General features: G+C 42.2%; 1 protein-coding gene across 5 annotated transcripts in view; it reads left to right on the forward strand.

Moving 5' to 3' along the window:
• ANKRD6 (ankyrin repeat domain 6) overlaps nucleotides 1-27,966 on the forward strand; it is a 241,361-nt gene that overhangs the window by 105,413 nt on the left and 107,982 nt on the right. For 4 of the 5 annotated variants that reach the window (XM_088472020.1, XM_088472018.1, XM_088472022.1 and 1 more), the window contains exon 2: nucleotides 27,311-27,577. In XM_088472020.1, coding sequence (XP_088328146.1) covers nucleotides 27,458-27,577 — 120 coding nt within the window. In that variant the 5' untranslated portion in view covers nucleotides 27,311-27,457. Of the gene's footprint in view, nucleotides 1-21,918; nucleotides 21,995-27,310; nucleotides 27,578-27,966 lie in introns of those variants that run through there. The other variant, XM_088472023.1, reaches the window with a different exon arrangement.

A 27,966-nucleotide genomic window follows, 5' to 3' on the forward strand; every position in this document is an offset into this window, starting at 1 on the left:
GCCCAGCGTGATACTGCCACTGTTTGCTGTTTATCTCTTCATTTCAGTATTCCCCTGCAGGCTGGCCATACCCCAATGGCACAGTTCAGTACAGGGAGGGGACGCTATGACATGCACTTTCTCCGGCGCCATGGTTCCACGCTACTCCTCCGGATTTACTTGAAGAAAAACACTAGAATGCACATGTTTTTGACAGCATCTGGACTGAATATTTTATAAGAAAAAAAAAGTGATAAGGTGTTGCTTTTTCTTCTTTTACAGTGTAAAGTAAGGGCACACAGCTCCACATATCTGAAATAATTGTTAACGTTTGCCATTTTCTAAAAAAAACAAAAACAAACATAAATAAGTTTCAAGTCAAGGTACAGTCCTTAATCATGTTATTAAACATTAATGAGTAAAGTAGTTGCTTGAAGTGTGGGTGTATATCATTGCAGCTGCAAAACATTGAAAACATTTGCAGAAGTGTAAACTTTTTATCAATTACAAACCAATCTAATTTTGAGAATGGTAAAAAGGTTCAACCATGTGCAAGGCAGCCCTCATGTGGTCTAGTCGGTTCAAACGCTTTCAAGCTGACATGGATACATTTTAAAAAAATTTTTATGGGAAACTATGAATGTAGAGTTCGTAGTTTCAATTTAAAAAAGAGTTTAATGCCAATATATTGTTTACAAATATATAAATAGTTAATAGAAAAAAAGTTAAAATATTTAATGACACTTATTGTAACATGTACGGTAAATATCTGAATGCGTACGAAACAAACCAAAATGGTGAACACTGTAGGCCTGATTCCGAAGTGCTCAATTTGTCAATGCCGCACGCTAGCTGCCGATGTTTTCAGTCTGTGCATACGTCCTGTTGTTGCACTGCGAATGCATCCTGATGATTACCACTGAAAGCGCAGAACGAATCTGGATGCAGAAAGAAGGAATTTCAGTGTGCACTTCTGGGTGGTAACAGGGAAGGGGGAGTGGCTAGCCAGCTGGTGGACAACTCCATACAAATCCCATTGGCCGCTGCGCTAGCATAAAGAAGCAGTCACGTCTCGGAAAAAGCCACGGTCGTGGCTTCACTCTGAATGTGAAGAGAAAATGCAACATAAATTTGAATTAGACTAATGATGATTGTACTGTGGCTTGGTCCCAAATTGTTATAGCAGACGTTCCCAAATGCGATCCTGAAGGCGCCCCAACAGTTCAGGTTTTAGAGAAATCCTTGGCTGAGCACAGGTGACTTAATTAGTACCTCAGACAATTTGATTTAACCACATGTGCTCAACCACCTGAAGTGTTGGGGAGCCTTGAGAACTGCATTTGGGAGCCTCTGTGTTATTGCCTAGTAGAATTGTCTATAAATGAGTATAAATCCTATGTATCTTTACATGCATTTGGATTGTTGCTGATACATAATATTAAGGGAAAGGTAGTTTTACCTATGTTAGTTTTACCATTTTTATTCATAAAAAGTGTACAAGAATGATCAAGCAAATTGATTTATGTTGGTCATACAGTCAACAAATAAGCACACGCTCCAACCAATAAGTACAACAGGCTGGTCGGTTTTTTTATCGATTTTGCAGTGCCCCCAGGCACGATGTATGGTCACAATAACACTGAATGAAATCGGCAGAACAACAGTCGGAAAGACAAACGATCAAACCAGTTTTTCTGCTGTTATTCAGCATTTAATGGTAATGATTCAGAACTGTTGTGCATCAGCTAGATTGGAACAAGTATTGTTTAGTGCAGAGGTTCCTAAACTCCATCATTACAGTCAAGGTTTTAAGTATATCAATGCTTGCGTCCAGATGGCTAAATCAAAGTGACTGAGGTACTATTTAAGTCACCTGAGCTCAAGCATGGATATCCTTAAACCGTGAACTGCAATGGCAGAGTTTGGGGACCTCTGGTTTAGTGTATTGGTAACTTTACAATTTGTTTCAGATCAGTGCAGTAATGGATAACATTCTGCCCAGGAACCTTGGGCCTGATTCAGTGTTGTACGCTATGCCGATGTTTTTGCAGTTGAGTGATAATTGGCAATCTGCACATGCGTCTAAATCACACAGCACTTGCCTCAAGGTACATTACAGCAGTCGCTCTCTGTGACATTATACTCGCATTGTGATTGACAGGGAGCGTTTGTGGGAGGTAATGAGTAGTGACGGCAAAGAACGCAGGTGTGTCGCGACCGTTTCAGGGGCGTGCCATATCCTGCGTCTGCGATCCCGTACGCAAGAAAAATGTCTTCGGCGATCTGCCACAGATGCTGCATCTTTGTACGCAGCTACTTGGATTTACAAAGCAGCAGGTGGGCGTCTCAATACATTGTCCACCATCCGCGACATTTGCATATTTTCGCACATCCACTGCGTGCACAGCTGCAGCGGTGCCATTAGCGTACAACTCTGAACCAGACCATATTCGGGCCTGAATGGGGTTCAATTCAGCTACCCTAACTGGAGGAAATACTCCTTTTGATTCCTTTCCTAGTGATAAATGTCACAGAGTGATCAACATCACAGAGTAAACATAGTGCATTTGTGTTATCTATGTAGCAGATTATTCTGTGATTGTATGGTGAGATCTTCGCATCATTTTGGGGAGCCAACATTAATGTTCTTTTGTCTGGCTTCCTACCTGGCTATAATAATAATAAACAAAAATGTGCCTTTCTTGTAGGGAAAATAATTATAGTTTCTGACAGTGAAAAGTATCTGGTATATGGGTAATTTAAGCTTTCTAAGCAGCTGCCACCTACAGTGTATTTTTGTAAATAAAAATGACATTAGTGCTACATTAAGGAAAATGTGTATGGGGAACAGTTTTCCATCTATCCTAGATTGGATTGGAGGTGAGAGTGGGATGTAAAATACAGTACTCTTCTGTATGGTAAAAAAAAAAGTTAATGAATGAGATTGGATTCTGGTGAAAAAGAGCATTTCATACTTACGAACCTTGTTTTCTGGTTGTGCAATATACAGTATATACTTAGAACACCCTAAGGGATACTTTTCCTATGTGTATTCATACTCTAAATACAAAATATACCTGGTAGACACAGCAGCCACTGCTAGACTACTGTAGATGCAAAAGTTTATCAATTAGTACTCTGAAATAAATCAGCAAGTAAAATGTAATTTTTCAGTAGGTTTCCCTTCCCCTATATTAGCCATTCTATACTACAGTACATTTGCATGTAAAAGGAAACCTTTCTATGACTTGAAGTTGGGTAGAGCCAACTGTGGTAATCAGCCTAATTCTTAACAGCCTATACAAACCATTCTCATTCAGCCTCTATTGTTCTTTATCCTTCTAAAAATGCCGTGACCAAAAGTGAAGTATTACAGATTGATTTGCTTCCTGTGGATTAAGCATTCCAGCCCCAACAAGACAAATGCTGTTGTTAAGATTTTATGAATGACCCTATTAAGCTGGGTACACGCTGAGTGATGTGTACCCAGCCAACATGTCGGCCCGACGGGCTGACATATCGAATCCTGGATACACATCAGAACAATGTAAAGAACAAGGGAATGATCACTTGTTACACCCGTCCATCATTACACTGCATGGCACCGCATGCGATATTGTCAGGGTTGATGTGTTGCACATCAAACATGACGTCACAAGCGCCTGCGGACCATGCATATCGTGCATACAAATTGCACAATATGTTGTTCCGATTTTCCCAAATTGACCAAACTGGAACGACATCGCTCCAGTGTGTAGCCAGCTTTAGAGAATATAAACATTATTGCAAACCATGTATACTACATGTAGATGAAGGCTGTTGTTATTTAGTCATTACTTACATCAGTGGTTCCCAAACTTTTTTGAACCACGGCGCCTTAGTGTATCAGCATTGTTTTCATGGCACCCCTAAGCCAAAAGTTTGTTATTGAAAAATCTGAAAAATGTAGCAAAGCGGTAAAGTGAAGTAAACTGTACTTACCTGTCATCCTTAGGGTCAGTTATGTGGAGGGGGACAGGTTTGAGCTTCTGTGTATCCACATATTTACATTACATTGACCATAAATAATTTCATTTGGTGCTGGACCACCAACCTGAGGCACCCCTGCAAGTGTCCCAAGGCACCCCAGGGTGCCGCGGCGCACAGTTTGGGAACCACTGGCTTACATGTTTGAAGGAATATGTAATAGGGAGATAATGCACATTTTTAACATTCTGTTTGTAGAACAAAGTTTTTTCATTAAACTTTACAAACACAGGGGAAACTGTAAGTAAACACATTATTTTGTTTACTGTTTTTTTATTATAATTGCCATAAGTCCTCATACCCACTGTTATTGCCTTGAGTAAAACTATTACATTTACATGTCATACTGTTGCTGTGTAGTTACTAATGTTTTTAATTGTGTTTGGGCTTCTCCAATGGCTCACTTGCATTGATCAAAAGTGAACGGAGCGAGAAGTGTTTGGAAAAATGCACCATACCCAAAAAGTATTGATGCTATGAGAGTTGGGGTCATTGGAAACCATGAATTCCATTTTCGGTCTGTTTACTTGCTTTGTTGTAGTGTTAAATAAAATAAAACAGCTCAGAAAAGTAAAACCAGTGTGTATGAGGCATAAAGAATTCTTAGGAAATGTAAAATGGTTTATTCCTGAATAAAATAGAGGTAAGTAAAAAGTTTGGTTTTGCCTTTTAAATTATTTTGGCTTTAAATCTACTGATTAAATCATCAGAATCGCCTGGTTCCTGCCACTCACAGTCTATTACATGTGAGCCAGAGTTAAGAAATGCCTCTGAGCCGATTATGTACCTGATTCAGAGATGGACGAAATTGCAGAGCCGCACACAAGCGGCTGTGCAGTTTCGTCCATTGCAAATGCAGCAAATGGTGTCTATAGGAAAAATACACCTCCTTGCTGCATCTGCGATCTCAGCACTGCAACTGAGGTTGCAGCCTGGGATTGCCATCGCGACAGATGGCAGTGATGGTTGTTCCTTTGGCCAGGCTGCGGAAGCTTACCACAGCTTGCCCACAGACGCAAACTCTGGCCTTGTCCCTTCCAGAAAATGGGGGAGACATGCAACCACGGCCCCTCTCAGCCCCTGAAATGCTGCAGCATGTCAATCATGCTGCGGCTTGGGGGGGCCTGCAAGCGAGACTGCGGGACCCATTCTGCACATACCTGCGCATGCAGACTGAAGATGTACGCTAACCTTCGCAGACACACTGTACAGATGTACTAATCCTTGGAGAGAGATAAAGTACCAACCGATAAGCTCCTAACTGCCATTTTTCAAACACGGCCTGTAAAGTGACAGGAGCTGATTGGTTGGTACTGTATCTCTCTCCACTTTATCACTCTCCAAGGCTTAGAACATCTGCCCCCATGTCATTTTGACAGTAGAGCTCTGAAGTGATAATGGGATTGTGGGCAAGAGATCATAAACAATGGAACTGTAATAAATTATATAATAAACTCCGCAAGTAGATATACATGTTGCACTATAGAACTATACCAGGATATTTTTTTTTATTCCCTTGTATTTACATTAATACAATTGAAAAGTGGTCTACAGTCCCATTTAATCTACATACGATTGCTTGAGAATTGACTTGGGTTTAGGCTTTAATTTAAACCACATAACATTACATCCTTGGAATACTTTGTTCCACTTTTCTTTATAGAGTAATCTTGATTGATTCTATTAATAAGCTAATTTCTGATACTGTGCTTATTTCTGTAAAAAAACACTCATGCTTACTGATTTAGCATAGTAATGTAACAGCTTCACAAAAAAAAACTCGTTTGCAGTAGTGCCACTTACCTTAGGTTTTGTGCTTTAATAGGCAGCTAGATGGGTGTAAAATATAATGCTCTTCACCAAGCATCAGCATGCATTGTGTTAGTAAGGTCTACGAAGGGGGAAATTAACCTGTAGTAGTGAGATTAAGGCTTTGGGGGGCCAGGGCCCTTAAGACTTTGGAGCCCAAAAGAGCAACATTTGGGATGCGAGGAGCCTTCGGCGCGCTTATGAAAAAGGGGGCATGACCACACGTCATGCCACCAATTCATGTCACTTCCCCAGCTGCTGGGCTGCCCCCAGCCTCGCTCACACAGCAGATGAGAGGATTTCTTCCATAACTTTTCTCCCCGTCATAAACTACAGCCGACTGGTGAGAGTCTGGGACAGTACCTAAAGAGCAGGACTGCCCCACAATAAATGGGATTGTTTAGGAATATGCATACATAGAGCCATAAATAGGGGTGTGCAAGCGGTGCCACCGCACACAGCACAGTATTCGGTCTCTGCCCCACAGTCCTTGCTTCTGGCTAGTAGGGTACCTGGAATGGCACCCTGCACCCGGCAGTCAGTATTGTTGCAGCAATACACCCTACAGACGCTTAGAGCATCCACCGGACACTCTGGGCAATGCTGCACTTCCCAGTGCTGGCAGTCCCGCCCCCTCTGTGCCATATGATGACATCATGTGCATAGGGGGCCGGCACAGAGCACTACGGGGGCTTGTTACAGCACTGTGAATACAGATATAGGCACACACTTATACATAAACAATATAGCGTCCACCCTCCCTTTTACCTTACAGGCCAGAGAGTCATTATCACCCTGGTACAGTGTTTGCAGCTTCTTCTCTCCCTTGCTGCTGCTGCTGCTGGCACTGCCACTGCCACTTACAAAGCTGTGGAGACCTGCCCCCTTGGTGGGGACTCCACCCTCCCTCTCCTTTTTAAGAGTCTAGCTCACAGGTGCAGTTGAGAGAGGGGGGCCCGGGGCACGTGCCCAATCACAATTAAGAGGTTAGAAGGGTCAGAGAATTTAATCAACTCTAGATTCTTCACCAGGCTTAATTTAAGGCCTAATAATCCAAACAAATAATTCTGAAGCCATAAGTAAAGTGTGTCTAAACTTACGCACTTGCAGCAATCACTGTTTTATTTATTAATTATTATTCTTTCATTCTGTTATTTATTCATTATTATTTTTCCAAATTGGGAATACAACGATACTTACACAGTACATTGTAAAAATTTAACTATCCATTTGTGAGAGGCATCTGGGTGGCAATGGTAATTATATATACATATACAGTATACTGTGTATATATATATATATATATATAATATATATACATATATATATATATATATATATATATACATTGTATACACATACATACATATGCAGAAACCCCCCCTTACAAATCCTGCTCTTGCCCCTGTACTTCCCCACTGAAGAGATCGGGATGGGGGTGTGGTGGGATAATTCTCTGCATTTTGCAGAGCGGCTGGGCTGTGATGATGTAAATTGCATCACCATACACCTCACACCAGTACCAGGATGTCCTGAAAGGCAGCAGCTGAAAATAGCAGTATGCCGGTTTTGTACAAACATCCCCAACCCCTCCACAAGGCAAACATTTTGACAGCATTCTCATAACATGCCATATAAAATGTGATGTCTTGAACATTGTGAGTAGAAATAATACTGTATTAAATGCTTTGTTATATTAACATTTTTTTTGTAAATGTATCAGTTGTTTGTATGATGTTTGTGGCTGTGGCTGTCTATCTTTCTAAATATACTTGTTTTCCAATGTAGTCACTATAGTTACGTATCTTGTGAAATGAATCAGTCTCCCACTGATAACCAAGAACCTGGTGTAGGCTCTGGAATTCCTGTCTGGCATTGAAACTCCAATTAGCTGCCAAAATAACATAACTGCTGAGGTTTGGCAGGATACTGTTGCATCTGTTGTAACTTCCCGTTAGAGCTTGGTTCTCAGGAAAATAACCATGAATGACTATTTATGCAGTATTTGGTACAGAAATTTGCCTTAGTAAATAATTATATTGGTTGCAATGTTACTGTAGATTAAGACATTGCATTATTTTACACATTCAGTTAAAAATATGTCTCATGATTTTTGGTATTAAACTGTAAAATAATAATTCATAAATATTGAAGAAGATAATTTGTTTATATTATGATTTAGCATTTGTAACGCACAAACATATTACACAGGTGTGTAGTGTTTCTGCTAGACTGCTGGGCAGGGCAGGAGCGGGCATTGGGTTTCTGCGTTTCCGAAAGGGAGGGGTCCTTGTGAAACGCCCCCAGTTTTATCACACTTAGGCGCCTACCCAGCAGTTTCGGTGGTGCTGGGGTTCCCCCAAGCTCTCCCCTCACAGTGAATAGATGCCATCTATTCACCCAACGGAGATCTGGCCCCGCAATTTTACCCACCCATGGGACACTGCAGCCCCCAGGTGGAGAAGGCACAGGGCAGGCTGTTTTAGCGGGCGCATTTTGCCCCCTTAAAATCGGGCAGGGCGCAGCACCCCGCTAAAACAGCCTAGCTGGGAACAGTAGTGTGGTAAGTTTTATATAAGGAAATATCAAACATGTAAAATAAGGAACAGTTGTTCTTTCCCATACAAGCTTTCCGGGAGTGCTGAGGACAGGGTTTGCGTCTGAGGACACAGATTTCCTGGCCTCACAAGTGGCAGGAGGTGGACAATGCTACAAACATTGCAACCAATAGCAGCGATGTTGATCCGATGATGCATCTTTGGACACAGCACTCAGATCTGCGATGCTGGCACCTCGAGTAGGCATTTGCATATTAGCTGTATGGGGAGGTGGCTGCGCAATACCATACATATCTGAATCAGGCCCCATGTTAGATATAAGGGTATTAAAGGACAGGAGGAGGATAAATTGGACGATATAGGGAATGATTCAGAGGTTGACTCTGTGACAATGTTTGCGCAGTTGGCGATTTTTTTGTACTGCACATGCTTTGTGATGGTTTACATATGGAGGCGGTAGCTAAGAGATGCAACTGGTGGGCATCTCTGTACAAATTACAGCGACTGCGGGATTACATAAATTCTTAGTACCCTAGAGTACAAAGAAGCAGTTGCAACGGTATTATCGTTGACCTCTGATTCCAGCCCATAGGGTTACTAAGATGCCCGATGGTCATGCAAGTGATCCGATGCTGCGTCCTATTTACATAAGATGCCTCCTGCGGAATTTGCATCATTTTGCACAGGCGCTCCGTACATAGCTGCGGAAATAACGTAGATCTCTGAATCAGACCCATAATGTAAGAATGCATGGGGCACAGTGTAACACATGAAAAAATAAAATGTATAAAATTGAAAACCAGAATAGAAGTACAAAGGGAGGCATAAAATCCATAATGGCCCTGATGTCCTTTTTTGCATAGTTGGAAGGGAATTTTTGCCTTCTGATAAATTACATTCAGCAGGTCTTCAGCTTTATGCAGAGACTAACTTAGGCAGAGTTTGACAGGCCATTTAGAACACTACATTTTTCTATCAAGGTAACCACAGTGTATAAAGCAACAATACTCTGCCAGTGTAACATTAAAGTTATTGGGCACTTCTATTCCCGTGTGAAATTATAGCATCTGCTGTAAAAATTTGGTGTAAAGATGAATTTACAGTACATCATAGGCAGGTAACCTGTGGTTCTCCAGCTGTGGTGGGACTAGATGTTTCAGTATTCTCTGAGATGGAGAGGCTCTCCTAAGGAGGACATTTATCAAATCTTGGAGAGAGATAAAGTGGAGAAGTTGCTCAAATTTTCCCCTAAGCCTGTTATATATGCTGAGTACAGTAATGGTTACATGTATTTTGTGTAATAGTAAAAGATACTGAGATTTTGTGTTTTGTATTTTTTTGTTGTTTTTTTTTTATACACTTTATTGAGACATTCAAAAAAACATACAAAATTGTTACAATAAAATACAAAATACATAGAATTTAAAAAGTTACATAGAATTATTCTGAATATGTCAGAACAGATCAGAAACAATGTAACAACACAATAAACGACAGCAATTGAATTAACAATGAAATGTAATTTTTTAGATTTATTGTTATAAGGCATGGGGAAGAAAAGAGAAAGATAAACAAAAAAAGGGGGAGGGGGATGGAATAAATTAATCCTGCATAGAAAAACTCACATACCAACAAAAACAAATATTTAAATAGAAACTAATAAACTCTCCTCAATATCAAAATAAGTGCTTTATTCAATTTGAGGCAAAAACCCGTTATTGGTGATAATTTATCGCCGATAACGTAATTTTCGCCTGTATTAATTATCCCCGTATTCAATTTCAAATACTTTTCGCCGGTGCGAAACGTCTTTGAAAAAAAGGGGATAAGTTTTCACCACTGAATAGGTGGCGAAAAAAAAGTGCAGAATTGGGGTTTAGGAGTGCAGGCTTAAAAAAAAATAGCCTGCACCCCTGGGAGAGACCCCTACAAGTATGCTGTGTTAAAAAAAAAAATATAAATATAGCTTTCAGGACACCCCAAAAAAGGTAGTTTAATTTTGGGTTTTAAAAAAAAAAATAATAATAGGGGAACAAAGGCCCTCATTCAGAGCCGTACGCTCTGAGCAGAGCGCACGCTCTGAATGAGGGCCGGGCTCCATTTTCATGGAGCGTCCTCCTGGACGCTCGTATAGCTGTGGGTCACCACCCACAGGCTATACGAGCGTGCTTTTTGATGGCCGCGATGGTCGAGACCATCGCGACCATCGAAATTGCGAGCCGGAGCCTGCGGTTGAGGTTTTCAACCGCAAGCTCCGGAGTGATTTTGGCTCTATCAGAGCCAAAATCACTCCCACTGACATCACTAGTGATGTCAGTGGGCCGGCTTCTGACGGGAGGCGTTCCCGTGGGAACGCCCCCGTCAGGGAGGCACGCCCCCGGCACGCCCACCAAAGGGGGCGTGCTGTCAATCAACATTGACAGCACGCCCCCTTTGATCGGACACAACGAGCGAAGGACTTTCCTTCGCTCGTCGCGTCTGGCGCATGCGCACGACGGAGCTCCCTCCGTCGTGCGCATGCTCAGTGCATAACATCGACCCACTTGCGAGCGGACAGCCGCTCGCGAGTGGGTCTGAATCAGGCCCAAAGTTTTAAAGTAGCGAAATTGATTCAGGGGGGTCCCCATGTATGCAGCAGGTGTTCTGAAGAATGCGGGTAGTAGCGGCAGGTGCATTTTTAAAGAATTTTAAAAATGCACTTTAGGGACTTAAAAATATGCTTGCACCCATTTTCATGTACCCCAAATTTGATGCAACTATTTTTTTTTTTTTGCAAAAGTGCTATTCTTCACACCTTCACAGGCGCATTTATGCACCTTCCGCGGCTATTTAAAAACCCTACTTACCTTCCGCAGGCCAAAATGGGGGTACCCATAGTCATCCCCCATGTCAGGACATCATTATGGGGGGTCCCTGGATGATTTCTCAAAAATTCCCCGATGTTTTCCATACTTATCTTTCCGCCAGGTCCCGAATCCGCAGCTTCTGGAATTGAATACGGGGATAAGCGGGCATGCGCCCGATACTTTATCCCCGTCAAAAGCTCCGATGTGGTGCGAAAAGTCCGGCATGCGAAAACCTCCAAATCGAATATCTCTCTTAGTCAAGGGGGCAAAGTTTCTATAACAATATATATATATATATATATATATATATTTCTGTATCAAATGTGAAGTTACAACCGAATATCCTTATATAAACAAAGGTAGGAGAGATCCCAAATCAAGAGACTTGGCACAGCAAATGCCATGTTGTTGACTCAAAAACTTGAATAATCTGAGATTGAGTGTTTACTGGAAGTGTACTAATATATGGTTCCCAATTTTTGTAAAACGTTGGATACCCCACTCTGTTTGCAAAAAAGTATCTCTGCGGTCTAAATAAATACGATCTTGAAGGGCTGACTACAATTCACCAATTAGTGGTATAGTGTTTTTAACCCATTTGCAGAGAAGGTTCTTTTTCGCAACTGTGACAATAATTGTAAAGAGGGGGTGAGGTGATTTGATATCAGATGTTGATTTCCAGAAGTCAAAACTGGCAAATAGTAGTGGAATGGGGTGGAGAGGTAGGCGAAGCTGGAACCTTTGATTAATAAAATTTTAGACCTTGTTCCAGTAGCATCGGATTTTTGAACATGACCACATGCCATGAATAAAGTCTGCGCACAGAGCATTACACTTTGGGCAATGACCAGAATGTCCAGGGAGCATATAGTGAAATTGGATTGGTAAGGAGATTTTGTTTTTAATGTTTTTGTATTCCAATTACTACCAAAAGAAAGTGAAACAACTCTTTCAATTGACATACGCTTGTCAAGCGCTACTGTTCTTATTTTCTTAACTATTTCATGTCTGTCCAACATAGTACAATGTGCAAATAACTTGCATTAGTGTATAGGAAATGGGTCAGATTCTATTGTACACGAGCTGCCATAGGCTGTGAGCAAAATCAGCCTCTGTCAGTGTACAACTGTATTTTCCATTACACATGGCCACTGATTTCCTGAGCACAGGAGACTGAAGATCTTATTTTCTCATGCTTTGGCAAAATAAGGTAATTTTGTCTTACTGTACAATACTATGGGATACATTTTATAAATTGCCAAAGTTCTGGGGTTTATATGGCAGTGCATGTAGTCAAAAGGGGCAATGTTTCAAAAGAGGTCACCTTTATTTGAGATACCATGGTAAAGGCTATAGACCTGATGCCATTGTCATTGGTCCAAACTAATTGTCATTGGTCCAAACTAATGGTTTAAAGTGGATACAGCATCTTACATGATGTACTTGAATCTTCCAGTCAGGCTACACCTGGGTTATCCATTAATTGAGCCATAGGACAATCAACAGAGTAGAGTATTTTTCTGGCACAAAATTAATGTCTATTGACATCTAAGAAATGCGTCTGAGGTTAGGATAGAAAACTGTAATTTTCCAAGCTGGTCTGTCTGTCAAATCAAACGTTGTTCATCAATCAATGATACAACAATCTGCATATGTATTAACATGTTTCCGTATGTGAGAATAAAAGGCCATACTTTCAGTAAATTACAATATTGTGCATATCTACAATGCTGGTACAGATTCATACATAGCAGATGGGCTTAAATATTACTCCTGCCAATAATTAATAATTAATCCTTAGATTTAATAACTATAGCTGAATGGTGTAAAACCAGATAGATCACAGATGTGCCCTAATTTTCACAAAAGTGTTGTAGTTTTTCTCACTAGAATATTTTAATTTAGGATTTTAATATACCAAATTCTTTTGGCAGCTCTAGATTAAAGAGGAGTGTTAGAATGGATACATAAAGACCCCTACAAATGTTTCACGAAAGTAAAGCTGAGTACACAATGAGCGATGTGTACCCAGCCAACAGGCTGACATATCGGTTCCTGGGTACACATTAGAATGAGGTAATGAATGACGAAACGATACCTCGTTCCGCCCTTCATTACCTACAATAGGACCATTTGCGATATCGTCCGGTTGGACGTGCAGTACGGCTGACCAGACAATGTCGCAAGCACGTTAGCCGTACACACACTGAGCAGTGCGGCTGATATGCAATTCTGATTCGTCCGGAAATTACATATCGTGCTGACATCGTCTCAGTGTGTACCCAGCTTTAAATACTAGGGGGAGATGTATCAAACTATTGACAGTGATAAAGGCGAGACAGATAAAGTACCAACCAATGATATCCTAACTGTCATTTTTTCAAACGCAGCCTGTAATTTGACAGAAGCTGATTGGTTGGTACTTATCTCTCTTCACTTTATCTCTCTTCAAGGTCTGATGCATATCCCCCTGTGTGAGATAATCTTTTGTCATTTTAGAGTACAATATTTTTGTGATTGGATTTTATAAACAGGACAGTGTGTAGGAAAATGTAGAAAGATAATGGGGTGTGGTATATTTTGTTGTCATGAGAATGTTAATATGATCGTAATGTTGACATGATTGTTGTGTCGACATTGACCATGTTGAAATGTTGACATTATTAGAAAACATCCCTGGTGGTCTTGTGGTGACTTACGTGGTATGACAGGTATGGCGGTTCCTGCAGTGTCTTCTGGATAAGGTGCTTACATCAATCAAGATGACTGCCGGTGGATCCTGCGTGGCTTCTGTCAGTGAGAATGACTAATCCTAACCCAAAACCTCTAACTTTCCCCCTAGTGCCGTAGCTTAACCCTCCCCATAGTGCCATAGCCTAACCCTCCCCCTAGTGCGGTAGCTTAATCCTCCCCCTAGTGCCGTAGCATAACCCTCCCCCTAGTGCCGTATCCTAACCCTCCCCCTAGTGCCATATCCTAACCCTCCCCCTAGTGCCGTAGCCTAACCCTCCCCCTAATGCCATAGCCTAAACCTCCCCCTAGTGCCTAAACTTCCCCTTTCAAAGTCTAACCCTCCCCCTAGTGCCTAAACCTCCCCTTTCATAGCCTAACCCCCCCCATTAGCACCATAGCCTAACCCTCCCTGTAGTGCTGTAGCCTAACCCTCCCCCTAGTGCCATAGCATAACCCTCCCCTAACACCATAGCCTAACCCTCCCCCTAGTGCCTAAACCTCCCCTTTCATAGCCTAACCCTCCGCTGCTGGTCCGTGCAAAATGTTGACATTTGACTTTTTGCCATTTCAGATGTGGACATTGTGAATATGTCAACATTCTACACATGCCATTATGTTCAGTGTCGACATTTTAACAATGTAGACATCATAACTGATGACATTGGGACATTCACATTATGAATGTCAATATTATGACTTCCTCCCAAAAAAAAAGTAGTATGCGTGGGAAGCTTAACAGTTTTGTTTTTACCATCAAAAACCTCTCCAGCTGTCATCTAATAACCTCTACACTGTTGTAATTATTCTGATACATTATTCTGTCCTGCCATTAGTAGTCTTTTTTTTTGGGGGGGGGGGGGTATATTTGTAAGTGATATTTGGATGTATTTGGAAAGTTAAAGTCTGCAGAAACAGAGTTGCGCTGCTGCATGATTCAAGAAAAATAAATGTCCTTACTGCTGCATATTGTGCTTTGCTACCTCAGGAATAATACTGGCTGCAACATAACCATACCTTTACTTGTATCAGATCACAAAATGTCTACTTGTATACCCAGTTTGGCCACACACAGGTGTCCTGCAGCTTCAGCCTCTCATTTCTAACAAAGGGGTCTATTTATTAAGCCTTGGGTGGAGATAAAGTACCAGCCAATTAGCTCCTAACTGTCTTGTCACTGTCTGTGTTTAAAAAATAACAGTTAGGAGCTGGTTGGCTGGTATTTTATATCTGTCCACTTTATCTCCATCCAAGGCATAGTAAATAAACCCCAAAGTTGGAGATGTATCAAACCTCTAAAGAGGACATGTGGAGAAGTTACCCATAGGAACCAATTAGATTCTAGCTGTCATTTTATAGAACGTACTTGATAAATGATAGATAGAAGCTGATGGGTTGATATGGGCAACGTTGTCCTCTTTAGAAGGTTTGCTACATTTCCGCAAAAGCACAGGGGCAGATGTACTAAGCTCTGGAAAGTGTTAACTTAGAGTGTGATAAACTACCAACCAATCAGCTCCTAACTGTTATTTTTCAAACACAGCCGGCCCTATAACATGACAGGAGCTGAGTGGCTGGTAGTTTGTCACTCTCCACTTATCACTTTCCAGAGCTAAGTACATCTCCCCCACAGTATTCACTATCAGGTTTTTCATCAGACTGCACAGAGTTGAAGACTGACAAAGATACAGCTGGAGACATGAAAGCATGGGGTTGATGTATCAAGCAGTGAAGAGTGTTAGAAGTGGACCAGTGGAGATGTTTCTTATAGCAACCAATCAGCTCCTACCTCTAATTTTATAGAATATAAAGTACTTGATAAATGTTACCTCAAAGCTGATTGGTTGCTATGGGCATATTGTCCACTGGTCCATTTCTCTCTTTTTACTGCTTGATACATCAATCCCTTAAACCCGTATAAGCATTTCACCATCAGTTTACCTTGGCAATTTGTGATTTTCCAATAACACCACTTTTCTTTCTCAAAATATCTTAATGGCTAAATGTAAATAATCTATTGTTCCTGCAACAATTTCCAAGACCCTGTAACCTAATGGTTCACACATTCCAGGGGGCAAACTTTCTGTGTGGTGATCACCAGGCAATGCGTACTAATGGGCCCCAACAGTTGAAAGAAGGGACCTCCCTCTTTCTAAAATGGGTGATCACCAGGCAATGTTACTGCATGCTATAGAAAACATACTTTTTCTGTATATGGATCGCATTTTGGATGCATCCCGCCATTGTTCACATGCATACTGGCGTTTAGTAACACCGTATGTGCAAGGATTTAAGCAAAGGACAGTTCTCCCGATAAAAGCTGTCCTTTGTGGTGTGGGGACTTCTGGGTTTATGACCGGCAGTCTTTCTACGCATGTGTGGCTGTCGGCCAGTGCATGCGCGAGCTGCAGGGGACCCTGGGACGGAGCCAGTTGGACCCCTCTCTGGGAAAACTCTTATAGGCTGCTGTTAGGCAACACCTAATATGTATATATGGCATTGCCTAACGGGAACAAACTTCTGAAAGCTTTACTTTCCTGGGCTTGGTGCATACAGTGATTGTGGTCAAATCTACAAAAACACAATTTCCTGAGGTTTGACCACATTTTTAGTGTTGATGCACCCCGCCTTAGAAAAGTCTGGTGATCACCAAACAGTATAGCCCAGTGGTACATAAAAAAAATAATTTACCTTTACTGCCCGCATACACATGGGGGCACCCTGTCATGAAGAAAGGAGTCTCCTCTTTCAAACAATGTGCCCCCTTAGTAGTTATTGCCTGGTGATCACCAGACCAGAACTAAAACAGTACACAAAAAATAAAATTTTCCACCGATGGGCGGGGAACTAAACCCCATATCTTCCCCATCTTGTGTCAAATAAAAAAAAAAAAAGATCCCTTATTTAATGTGATAGGTTGTCTGGTTTTTAACCACCTAACTGACATGTTCGTATGGGATGTGCCAGTTGGACTTTCGCTGACCCGGTTGTACAGTATCCCAGGCTTTAAATGAGGAAATCCATTCTGCGTTCTCAACGGATTTCATCCTTCTGCTTCGTTCCCTCGGCAGTGATGTTGCGGTCCGACACCACTGCTGAAATCAAGCTCCAGAATGTCATGTGAACGTCATTCTTGGTTACATGCTTAAGCACTGTTTGGCTAATCTCTGCATGTGCAGAGATCAGCTGCAGCAGGATGGACTGATCATCAGTCCCCTCTGCCAAACGCTCTGCTGCGCTCTGCAGAACGCGGGAGGGGTAAATGCCCCAGGAGAGCTTAATGTCCCGTGGCAAGGGGCCAGGGGGGATTTGGGTGATATTTTGGCTGTGAGGGGTGGGGGGGGGGGGGTGTCTAATGCATAGAGAATTAGTGGCCCAGAGGTATATTTATATTGACACATGATGGAGCTAGGGGAGATAATGCCACTGGGGATCTATTGCAACTAGGGGGGTGGGGGATAATGTCACTGGGGAGATACTGTAGTGCCACTGGGGGTTCTGTTTCATCTCGGGGTTGGAAGGTACTATTACAATGGGGACCTATGGAGATGGGGGCATAGTTGCTGACTTTTTGGCTGCAGCCAGGTCAGTGCAGCAGGGGGCATGACGGTGGCATAGGTGGGCGGTGCGGGGGTATTGCGGCGCAGCCCAGTCTCCAATATACCATGCTGAGATTACCGGCATTGTAAAGCAGGGGGCGGGGTTACGATGACGCAATCTAGCACAAATATATATATATATGTGTGTGTACTTTCATTTCGAGTGCTTATATAGAGATACCTGTCCTGCTACTAGTACTCCATGTCTGGATAAATGAATAAAGTAATGTCTATACATTTCTAGTAACACATTGCTTCGGTCCATTAACCTATTAAAGTTTTTTACAGTCTTTTAAAGCCTATAATCTTGAGAGAATATAATTTCTTAGAGTCGATTTACAGAGTATACCATATATAATCTTATACCAATAATAAAATAGTCATTTATTTTCTGGAAACATATTTATGTGCACTGGAGTAGTGAAGCTGAAGGATTTTTTTTTTTTTTTATCTGTCAGTCTTTCATGGAAAGGAAAACATTTGTCAATGCATGCTGTGTTGACTTATTGCACAAAAAAAGGAAAAACTGGTTTACCTCCAAGATACATCACTCATACAACACCTCTTGCAAAAAATAAATATACACTTTGTCAATGCATGTTTTTGTTTCACTAAATGTCATATTTACATTTATAGAATATATCTTCAAGAATATAGAGAATATATATTATGTGGTACACTGTATACATTCTCATGCTTTATATTAAAATTATATTTCAATAATTTAGTTAATTAAATGCATAGGGTGCCCCCCGCCCTCACTGTGTCCATAGGCCCCCATTGTAAATTACCACCCCCCGCCCCCAATGTCAATAAATTCCCCAGCAGCAATCAGTGTCATTACCCTGTGTGGTGATAGGTCCTTAGTATCATAAACCCCCACCAGTGTCCATGCCCCCCCCCCCTGTATTTGTAAACCTCTCCTCCCACCCATGTGTTACTATATACATGTAAAACTACCTCCCCCAAGGGTATATAAAACTTTTTTGGGGCATCAGCCCTCACCTCTCCCAGTAGCCAATGAGCACTCTCAGTTATCCCCCATGAGTAGGACAATATTAGCAGGCAAGGAAGGATTGTCCACACCAATGATGCACAAATATTAACCTCCCAAGTTATGCTGAAAATACTTTTACCCGAAGAGATGCTTGTCACTTGGAGTAATCACACTGGCATTCAGAATATAATTCAGTGTACATAACATACAAAGCTCTGAAGAATGCTACTTCTCCTCATATCAGCTCTAAATATCTCTCAATACACCACTCAAATCACTTTGTATTCTTTGATCAAGCATTAAGCTTGCTTGATGAGTAACCAGAGGGATTACACTTAAATGGAAGGGAGTCTGCTGTGCTAGCGCTAGGCGAGTCTCTTGGGACAGCTAGATAGAAGTTAGTGGGGTAAATAGAGAGAACAGGCGGTAGAGTAGCTGGCACGATGAGGATGGGTAGCAGAGGGAGCATGTATTGGCCTAGTTGGAACTTTGTTAATCACTTAACTTTAGACACATTCGATGCGAAGAACAACAGCCAGTATAACTGCTCTTGGTTATCTGGCTCCTGGCTGATGGCAGCTCTCATTGCGGCCACAGAGCATACTTGCCAACTCTCCCTGATTGTCAGGGAGACTCCCTGAAATTGTAGCAATCTCCCTGACTCCCTGAAGAGGATAACAATCTCCATAATTGCCCCTAAACCTTATTATGAAGCTTTTACATAAAAGTAAAAACAGAGATATATGGATTGGTATCATTTCCCTGCATTGGTTATAAGGCACAATGATCCCTATGGCTACATACAATTTCTGAAAAGTATCAGTGTGTTTTCTTCAACACATAGAGCTTACTAACTGCTTTGGGGCTCATTTACATATTTGCTATAAAATTGATTGAAGTAAATAAATGTTATGGCACGCCTCCACTTACCGCGTGCTCATAGGTGTTGCTTTCACAATCTCCTTGAAATGCTTTTTCAAAAGTAGGCAAGTATCCAGGAGCGTAGGGAAGGCGGTTCCAGTGGAATACATGCTCTGGGCACCGGACAGATCAGAGGGCGCTGACTGCGGCTGGAGTCCGACTCCGGCAGTTGTTTAATTGATGACAGACTCCCGGGTGCCGGCTGCAGGTGCACTTCTTTCTGCTTCTACCAGCCAGGGCCTTCTTCTCTGCTCCTGCACGGTGTCACACCTAAGCGCTCTCCCTGGCTCCTGACAGCAGAAGCATACCGCGCTGGGGGCAGGTAGGCATGGGCCCCTTTTAGGTGGGGGAATCTACAGCCGCAAGTAGGGGAGGGTGGAGGGCTGCAGCCGCGAGCAGGGGGGGAAGAGATATGTCACCAGTGTTAGCCTACTGGTGGAAGTGAGGCCGTGAGTTGCTGCAGTTCTGACACACTACCTAAAAGTAGAAAAAAAAAGGGGAGCAGAGGAAAACAGAAAAGAGGAATGAGAGGGAGACAAGAATAACAGTTTATTATAATTACACTAATTGATTATTAATAATTAGTAACACTCACTTACTTTTCTAAACTTTACATTCCCAAGCTCAACTCCCTGCATAGTTGCCTGCCTCCAGTCCTCTTCTGTCTACCAGCACACCACCTTGCCAGTCTCCCTGCCCACATTCAGTACTCTCCTGCCTACCTGCCTGCCTCCTTCGCCCGCTTCCAGTCCTTGCCCACCTACAGTCCTCTCCTGCCTACTCGCACACCTCCTCACTGGTTCCTCATCTGACTCCAGCCCTCCCTGCCTAACCACTTGCCTCCTAACATGTCTCTAGTCCTCGCCCACCTACATGTCCTCTCTCACCTACTAGCATTCCTCCTCACCCACCTAATCACCAGCCTCCCCGTCTGCCTCCAGTGCTTGCCCGCCTCTCCGCCTGTGACTGTCATTACTACTGGACAAGTCCAGTGCCAGCTGCTGCTGGCACTGGACTGCATAAACATACATCCCTTCCCTGCCTTTATTTTATCCATGGCATGTCCTGACAACTGCGGAGCATTTGGTAGGTTTGAGGTCCTGTTTTGGCAGATGTGGCTACTTTAGCAAAATTCAGTAGAGGGAGTGGGGGGGCGTTTATCAATAGCATCAGGCTTGCCGACAATCTGGCTGCCACAATTTTGCGAATCAGCACGAATCGCTTCCTCAGGTCCCCCCGGACCAGCCACCTATGCAAAGTGAGCGCGGACGCCAGCGTGCGTGGGGGGGTGTCGCCAGACGGGAGACTTGCCCACTAGTCAAACGCAGGTGTGTCTGACAATTCAAATGCTGTTTCATGGACATGCATAAATTAGCTATTGCGATCTCCTACGCAGCATGAGAGCTCTTTGCGTGTCATGAGAGACGCTGTGTTTGTGTCCCCTTAGACCTGCCACATATGTTGCATGTCTATCTGATATTGCATCGATGTTTACACTGTTGTACGTTGTCAGATGGATCTGAGAAGGCAGCAGTGGGCATTCCTATGCTCTGGAAATCTTTGAAAACAGCATATTTTCACTGCTGCTTTCCGTGCGATATAGCAAATGCGACTGCATTAGTGTAGGTCTCTGAATTAGGCCCTCAGGGCCTGATTCAGACCCTGCCGCAAGTGCTGAGCGCTCGCAACCGGGTCGATGGTGGCCCACAGCGCATGCGCACGACGGAGCCGGCTCAGTCGTGCTCATGCGTGAGACCCGGCTAGCGACTGGCAATCTGTCGCTCCGGGTCTCGCACCAAAGGGGGCGAGCTGTTGATGTTGAGTGACAGCTCACCCCTTTTGGTGGGCGGGCCGGGGGAGTGGCTGCCCTAATGGAGGCGTTCCCGAGTGATGTCAGTGGAGAGATTCCGGCTCTGTTAGAGCCGAAATCTCTCTGGGGCTTGTGATGAACGAGACCCTACCACAAGGGTCTTGTCGCAAGCCCGATGGTCGTGATGGTCTTGACCATCGCGACCATCATCATGGCCGCTCGCTATAGCTGTGGGTGGACACCCACAGCTATGCGAGCGGCCAAGAGGCCGCTCCAAAAAAAAAGCTCGGTCCTGATTCAGAGTGAGCGCTCTGTCAGAGCATGCGGCTCTGAATCAAGCCCTCAGTTCTTTCATTTTTATTTTTGTTGCCTCTAGGTAAATCATGATTTCAGATTTGTAGAAGGTCTGTACAAACTGGTGGGGCACTAGTCTTTCTATACTATGGGATCCCTTTTCTTGTGACAGCTGTACAGTGCCTGAATAGCTCACATTTCAACAAATGCAAATGACTGTAGTGCTGCTCATTCCTGGGGTACTAGCCTGAGAGTACACACTTGTTAGTTGCTACTTAAGCAGATATTTTGAACACTGCTACATTAAATAACTATTACCCTTGAACTTCCCTGATATTTTACTCACTATGATAAAATCATATGGAAAACATATGCATTCACTTGTGGATTACACTTCATCTACAAAGTACATTCTGCTTATTAAGGTATGTAATATGATTAACTTGTATAGCACTGTGGGATATGTCACCTCTAGAAAAAGAGTAAAAGAGTAGTGAATGACTAGTGCCAGGTCATGTCAGTGCTGCTGCTCTGTGTAATAGAAGTCCCTAAAGAATGTGCAACACCTTTTCCTCGTGGAACACAATGTCACACTTATTTAGTGCAATCTGTTTGGGATGTAGAAACATTATTTTCATGTACTAGGATTTTATTGGGGTTTCTGTTTTCGCTCACTGCAGCCGTTGTATTTGGTAGAGTTGTATCTATTTCAATATTATCCTCTGCTGCTACATAATGGTAAACATGTGTAATTGTAGAGAGTTTTGTTTTATATTGTGTTGATAGTAGTTCACCTAATTACTGAATGAGCTGACAAGCCTTTGTTTTGAAAACTGTACATTAAGTAACTTGTGACTAGAACTATTCAACTTGTTCTACACTAGATTTCTTTGTACAGAATACATACTTCAAAATTATTATCACTCTGTAATATAGATACATACTACATTCTTGCTCCGGTAGATTCACTTTTACTGTGCATAGTACATGAAATGTTAAATATCTGTATTGATTAATCTGGAAAATATTGACCATTATTTTCTTTACAAATACAATTGTTGATAAAGGGATGGAGCCAAATTTGGTGGAGCTAGGTGCAAAACTCTGGCCGTGCATCAAGGACAAACAGACAGACAGACACGCTTTCTCACTTATTATACAGCTGTAGGTCCCCTTTATACGCAAGAGTGCAGAAAAGAGGGGGTGGGTACTGTTTACTCGGGTCGGGGCTTGTTGAAGGGGCCCGGCGGTGGCCCAGTTCAGCTGCTGAGCCTTATCCGTGCCCCATGACCCGCTTTGTGCTCTGCATGAGGAGTGTAGGTGGAGTAACTTATTTGAGGGGCAGGGCCTCCATAGCCACATAGAGGTATTAATAGAAACAGGAGGCGGAGGGTTAATGCCACAAGGCAGTTTATTGCAACTTGAGGTGGGGCTGTTACTATTAATTACTGAATTTTTGCCACTGGGGAGGAGAGTATACTTTAATAGGGGCCTAAAGACATTAGGGTGATGGAGGCAAAACCAATGGGGGATCTATTACTATTGGGCGGTTAAAGACACTGAGGATCTATCGCTACATGGGTAGAAATCAGTATGAATGTTTCAATGGGGACCTATAGATATTTTTAAAATAATTATTTTTTATGCATTTTTTTTTTCAAATCAGTTATGTTGTTAAGATTCATAAAAATTAATCACTGTCTTCTTTAGAGGTATCTGTAGTGTGCTGTAGTGTAGCTAAAATTGTAAAACTTAAGAAAGATTTATTTTCTACTATGAACTATATTTTACTTATGTTTTTACAGGTGTTCTGAAATACAGGAAAGCATCCAATGCAGCAAGCATTGGATAGTGTATAATTGTCAATGTGTCCCTTTAATGCCCTTTACTGAAACCATTCACTTAACTTAATTCAGCTATGCATCAACAGGAGTAGAGTAATATTGGTAAGAATTAAGGCAATGAATATGCCCCTCTGTACTAGTGGTTTATTCAGACTGTGTAACTATTTAAAATAGGAGCAAAGGCAGCCTGAGTGTGTATGTTGGTTCATTAGAAACCCCTACTTTTAATTCCGTACAAAGCCCCTAATTCTGCAGTGAACTATTTTTCTAGTTCTGGGACAAAACAGATGCCATTTGTTCTCCTTGAAAGGCCTTTTTACATGCACTGACTAAGCCACATTGCACTGCAGGCCCTGAAGAAACAGGTTTTCACCATAACATATGTCTTGTCAGGCTGAAAAAGTGATGAATTACTAGTAATTAGTATGTGCTTAGCCCCGGGGTTTGTCTTCATATATTAATACTTTTACATTTTACATGCTGTGTTCACTCTCCCCCACATACATGGGTATTTTATTGACAGCAGAATTTATGTGCATAATGTCTCACAATTTATGCATCAAATTTTGCTATGTTGAAAAATAATAATTATGAAATTGGTAAAAAATGTAGAAGCATATTTTAATGTCACTGTATCATTTTATTTGCTAGACGAACTCAGAAGATTTCATAAACTGTGATTTTGTTTTTCCTTCTAGATTTGATGGTTGTTCCAGAGTTTAGTTTTGTCTAACTGTGTAATATGATCACAATTATTAAAGCAAAGCATGCAAACATACTTCTCTGCTTGTAATTGTTAGATCTCTTAAGCTTGAGGCCTAAATAAAATGTAATTTTTTTCATATTTTTGTTCATTACATATTTTCTTATTTTTGTTCATTACATGGGGTATTTATCAAAGCATGGTTAGAATTAAACTGTGAGAGATAAAGTACCTACCAATCAGCTCCTGTCATTTTCAAGCACAGCCTGTAAAATGTAAGTTAGAAGCTAATTGGTTAGTACTTTATCTCTCACACTTTTATCTCTCTCCAAGCTTTGATAAATACCGGTGGAATGGGTATGAAATACCGGCAGTCGGGATGCCTCCTGTCAAAACACCGACAGCGGCATCCCTCCCTCCTTCTCTCCCTAACCCTCCCTTCTTGTAGCCTAACCCTAACCCTCCCCACCCTGCACCCCAACCCTCCCCACCCTGCACCCCAACCCTCCCCGTTAGTGCCTAAACCTATTCCTCTCCTCTTCGTGCCTAAACCTAACCCTCCCCCCTTAGTGCCTAACTCCAACCCCCCCAGTTGTGCCTAACACTAACCCCCCCAGTGGTGCCTAAACCTAACCCTGCTATGCTGTCTAAATCTAACACTCCCCCTCACCGCGGCTAACAGCTAAGATGACCTATCCTACCTTGTTTGGGCAGGCGTCTGACTAGATTCCAGCATCGGGATTAAGATAGGCGTCGGTATTTCAATGCCTATCTTTAGTCCCGTGTCGGGCTTGTGACTTTGGGATTTCGATCGGCGGCAACCCGTCCGCCGGTCTCCTAACTACATCCCATACCGGTACTGTCAGTTTTCAAAATGTTGTGCAGTTTTGCTCATTTCTCCCAAGAGCTCACGTTATCTGCACTTTCATTGCCAGTCACCTATTTTAAATATTTTAAACAAACTGATGTAGGGTGAATCAGCCAGTAAATGAACACTACCAGTAAATGAACATTTGCAGGTTTAATAACAGAAATCTTAAATTTTAGTCCATACAATCTTGGATTAGATCTATTGACTATGTTTTATTGATGTAAGTCATATTATTCATTTACTGGACTTGTCCATTCAATTGCTAGCATTGTGCGTTCATTCACTGGTCATTTCTACACCTCTCCTGTTTTATTTGGTTGTACAATTCTAACTATTCCATTAATTTTTAAACCAAAAATGTATACTACATAGTAAAATTGATGACGCATGTTTCAAAATAGTTTTTACGTTGTATCTTCTATATACACCATCGCCTTAAATATGACAATTCCCTTAACCATTCATTCACTGAACAATTCAACCTAAAATGTAGATGAAAAGTAAAATGAGCAATTTCTGTTATTTTTTTGCTTAACCCAGAGGTTCCCAAATGCGGTCCTCAAGGCTCCCCAACAGTCAGGTGTTAGAGATATCCATGGTTGAGCACAAGTGGTTAAATCAAATTGACTGAGGTACTAATTAAGTCACCTGTGGTCAAGCATGGATATCCTTAAAACCTTGACTGTTAAGCTGGGCATACACGTCCAGATAAAATGCCTGTCAGACCGACAGACATTTTATCTGGCAGCCTGCCAGCCGCAGATGTCCACGGCATACACTGAGATTTCTCACAGTGTATTAGCCCGACATCTGCTATACTCCTTCGGGGTAGGAGACATTTCCCTGTTCCTTCCATGGAAAGGAACACAGGAAATGTCTGTCTGTTGGCCGCGGCTGGGCATACACTGCCCGATGCGGCCGACAATCTGGCATACCCGACTGAGCAATATTTAACCCTCGGTTGCCCTCACACACACTACAATTATCAGGGCGATCCGCGGTTATCGGGCGGATCGCCCCGATAATTGTAGCATGTATGGCCAGCATTAGTGTGCCTTGAGCATCAATTTTTGGGAACCTCTGGCTTAACCTCTGGAAGTGATTGCCATTTTCTAAATTGTCATAGCAGCAAGTCTGCATGTATTTGTAATGTTAAGAAACAACTTTGCAATAGTGTTCCTGTGTAGTGGGCAAGTTGTATATTTTTATGTCATCCACAGAAATCATCATCGGTACTTTAGAAATAGTACCTTTTACTTTTTAGTATAAATGAAGTAATGGGAGGTCATTTTGCAAAAGAGGCACTGTACAGCGATGTAGTACTAGCCATTTATTGCATTTGTACTACATTATATGAGTCTGTTTTAGCCTGTGCTCTATGTATAGATAGGTTTACCATACTATCCCTTTACACCGGGACACTCATGAATTACACTGATTCTGTGGCTGGCGGACTTCAAGCCTGTGTTTCACTTGGTTTTAATCACCACGAGAACCTGTGTAATTCCTGGTTTTATTGTATTTGCTTGATAATGGTCATATGTTTTCCTCCCACATGGAATTGTATACCTTCCTACATTTTGGATTCCCATGAGTATGTGCACATGCAAATCTCTGCCACCCCTAATTCTTCTGCCTTTTGCAAATTAAAATGTTTATTTAAAAAATTTAATCTACTACAAGCATTGTCACTCTTAAGATGGGTACACACCTGGTGAATCTATCTAACGATTGGTAGGTGTGAATGCACTTACCAATCGCCTGCCCAATATGTCTGCCAGCAGAGTCATTTCAATATGCCCAACCACTTGTGACGTCATATTCAATGGATTCTGCGGGCGACATATCAGGCATTCAGTGGGTCAGCCGTTCAGAGAGCCAGATGAAAAGATGTATCTGTTAGATATATCGTCATCGGCTATGCTGCAGGGATGATCAGATATGTCTGTGAGCGATGTCGTTCACAGACATTTAGGGTTTACACACCCACCAATGCACTACAGATGTTTCGCTCGTCGCTCGATTGAACGATATAGCGTTCAGGTGTGTAGCCAGCATAAGAGGTTCAGCAGATAGGTGTGCTTGTTTTCCTGTTTGTTAGAGGACAGCACTTTTAAATTATAACATCGGACATTACTTCTTTATTTTTTTTGTCTTGCTGTATTTGCAAAGTTTTTTTGAAAAATTTAAAATTAGTGACTTTTATTTTTCTTACTTGTTTCTGGAGTTTTGTTTCCTGTGCTGACAGTTTCTCTGTCATGTTATCTACTTATGTCCTTTCTTATATGTCTTGTTTCTCAAGTATGTTTTTTTATTTTCTCAGATCCACAAGATGCCAAAGCTGAAGTATGTGATCCAATAAGTGTCTCTACAGTCAAGCATGTAGCACTCATACTGTTCAGAGAACATTGCCCTTTAATGAACACGTCCATATTGCAAGCTTGTCCTCAGGACTTCCCTCTTCTAATTCATGAGCCAGCAGGATGTGGTCGCTGCGCTGTCAGAACGCCTCCTCGTAGCTGCATACAAAGGCCAAGTGGATAATGTTGTGCAGCTCATCAACAAGGGTGCCAAGGTAGCAGTTACCAAGGTAACCAAAAAGGACTTATTTTATTTCTTAGCCCTCAAAAAGTGATGTGAATGTGCATTAATGTGTGCACTCTCCTTTCTCTACCGCTAGCATTAATAAGTTTTCATGCAAACTATGTTTAAAGTGTTCATCAATATGTGACAGTTTGCAGTGGATTCCGAGAAGAGCAGAGTTACACAACATAATGGCACCTGTAGTCCCCCGTCCTGCCTGTCATACCTATTCCCCTCCATACTACTGGAATATAGTCCAGACAGTAATGAGGGCATGATGAGACCTGTAGTCCCCCAGTCACAGGCTGAGCTGCAGTAACTCCGTCACTGCCAGGACACAGAGCGGATACATTGTATCTGTTCCTCACCTGATGCAGCAGCAGCCACGAGCTCAGT

This window comes from Taudactylus pleione, unplaced genomic scaffold (genome assembly GCF_031769625.1).
Source record: "Taudactylus pleione unplaced genomic scaffold, aTauple2 ptg000015l, whole genome shotgun sequence".
NCBI classification, from domain to species: domain Eukaryota; kingdom Metazoa; phylum Chordata; class Amphibia; order Anura; family Myobatrachidae; genus Taudactylus; species Taudactylus pleione.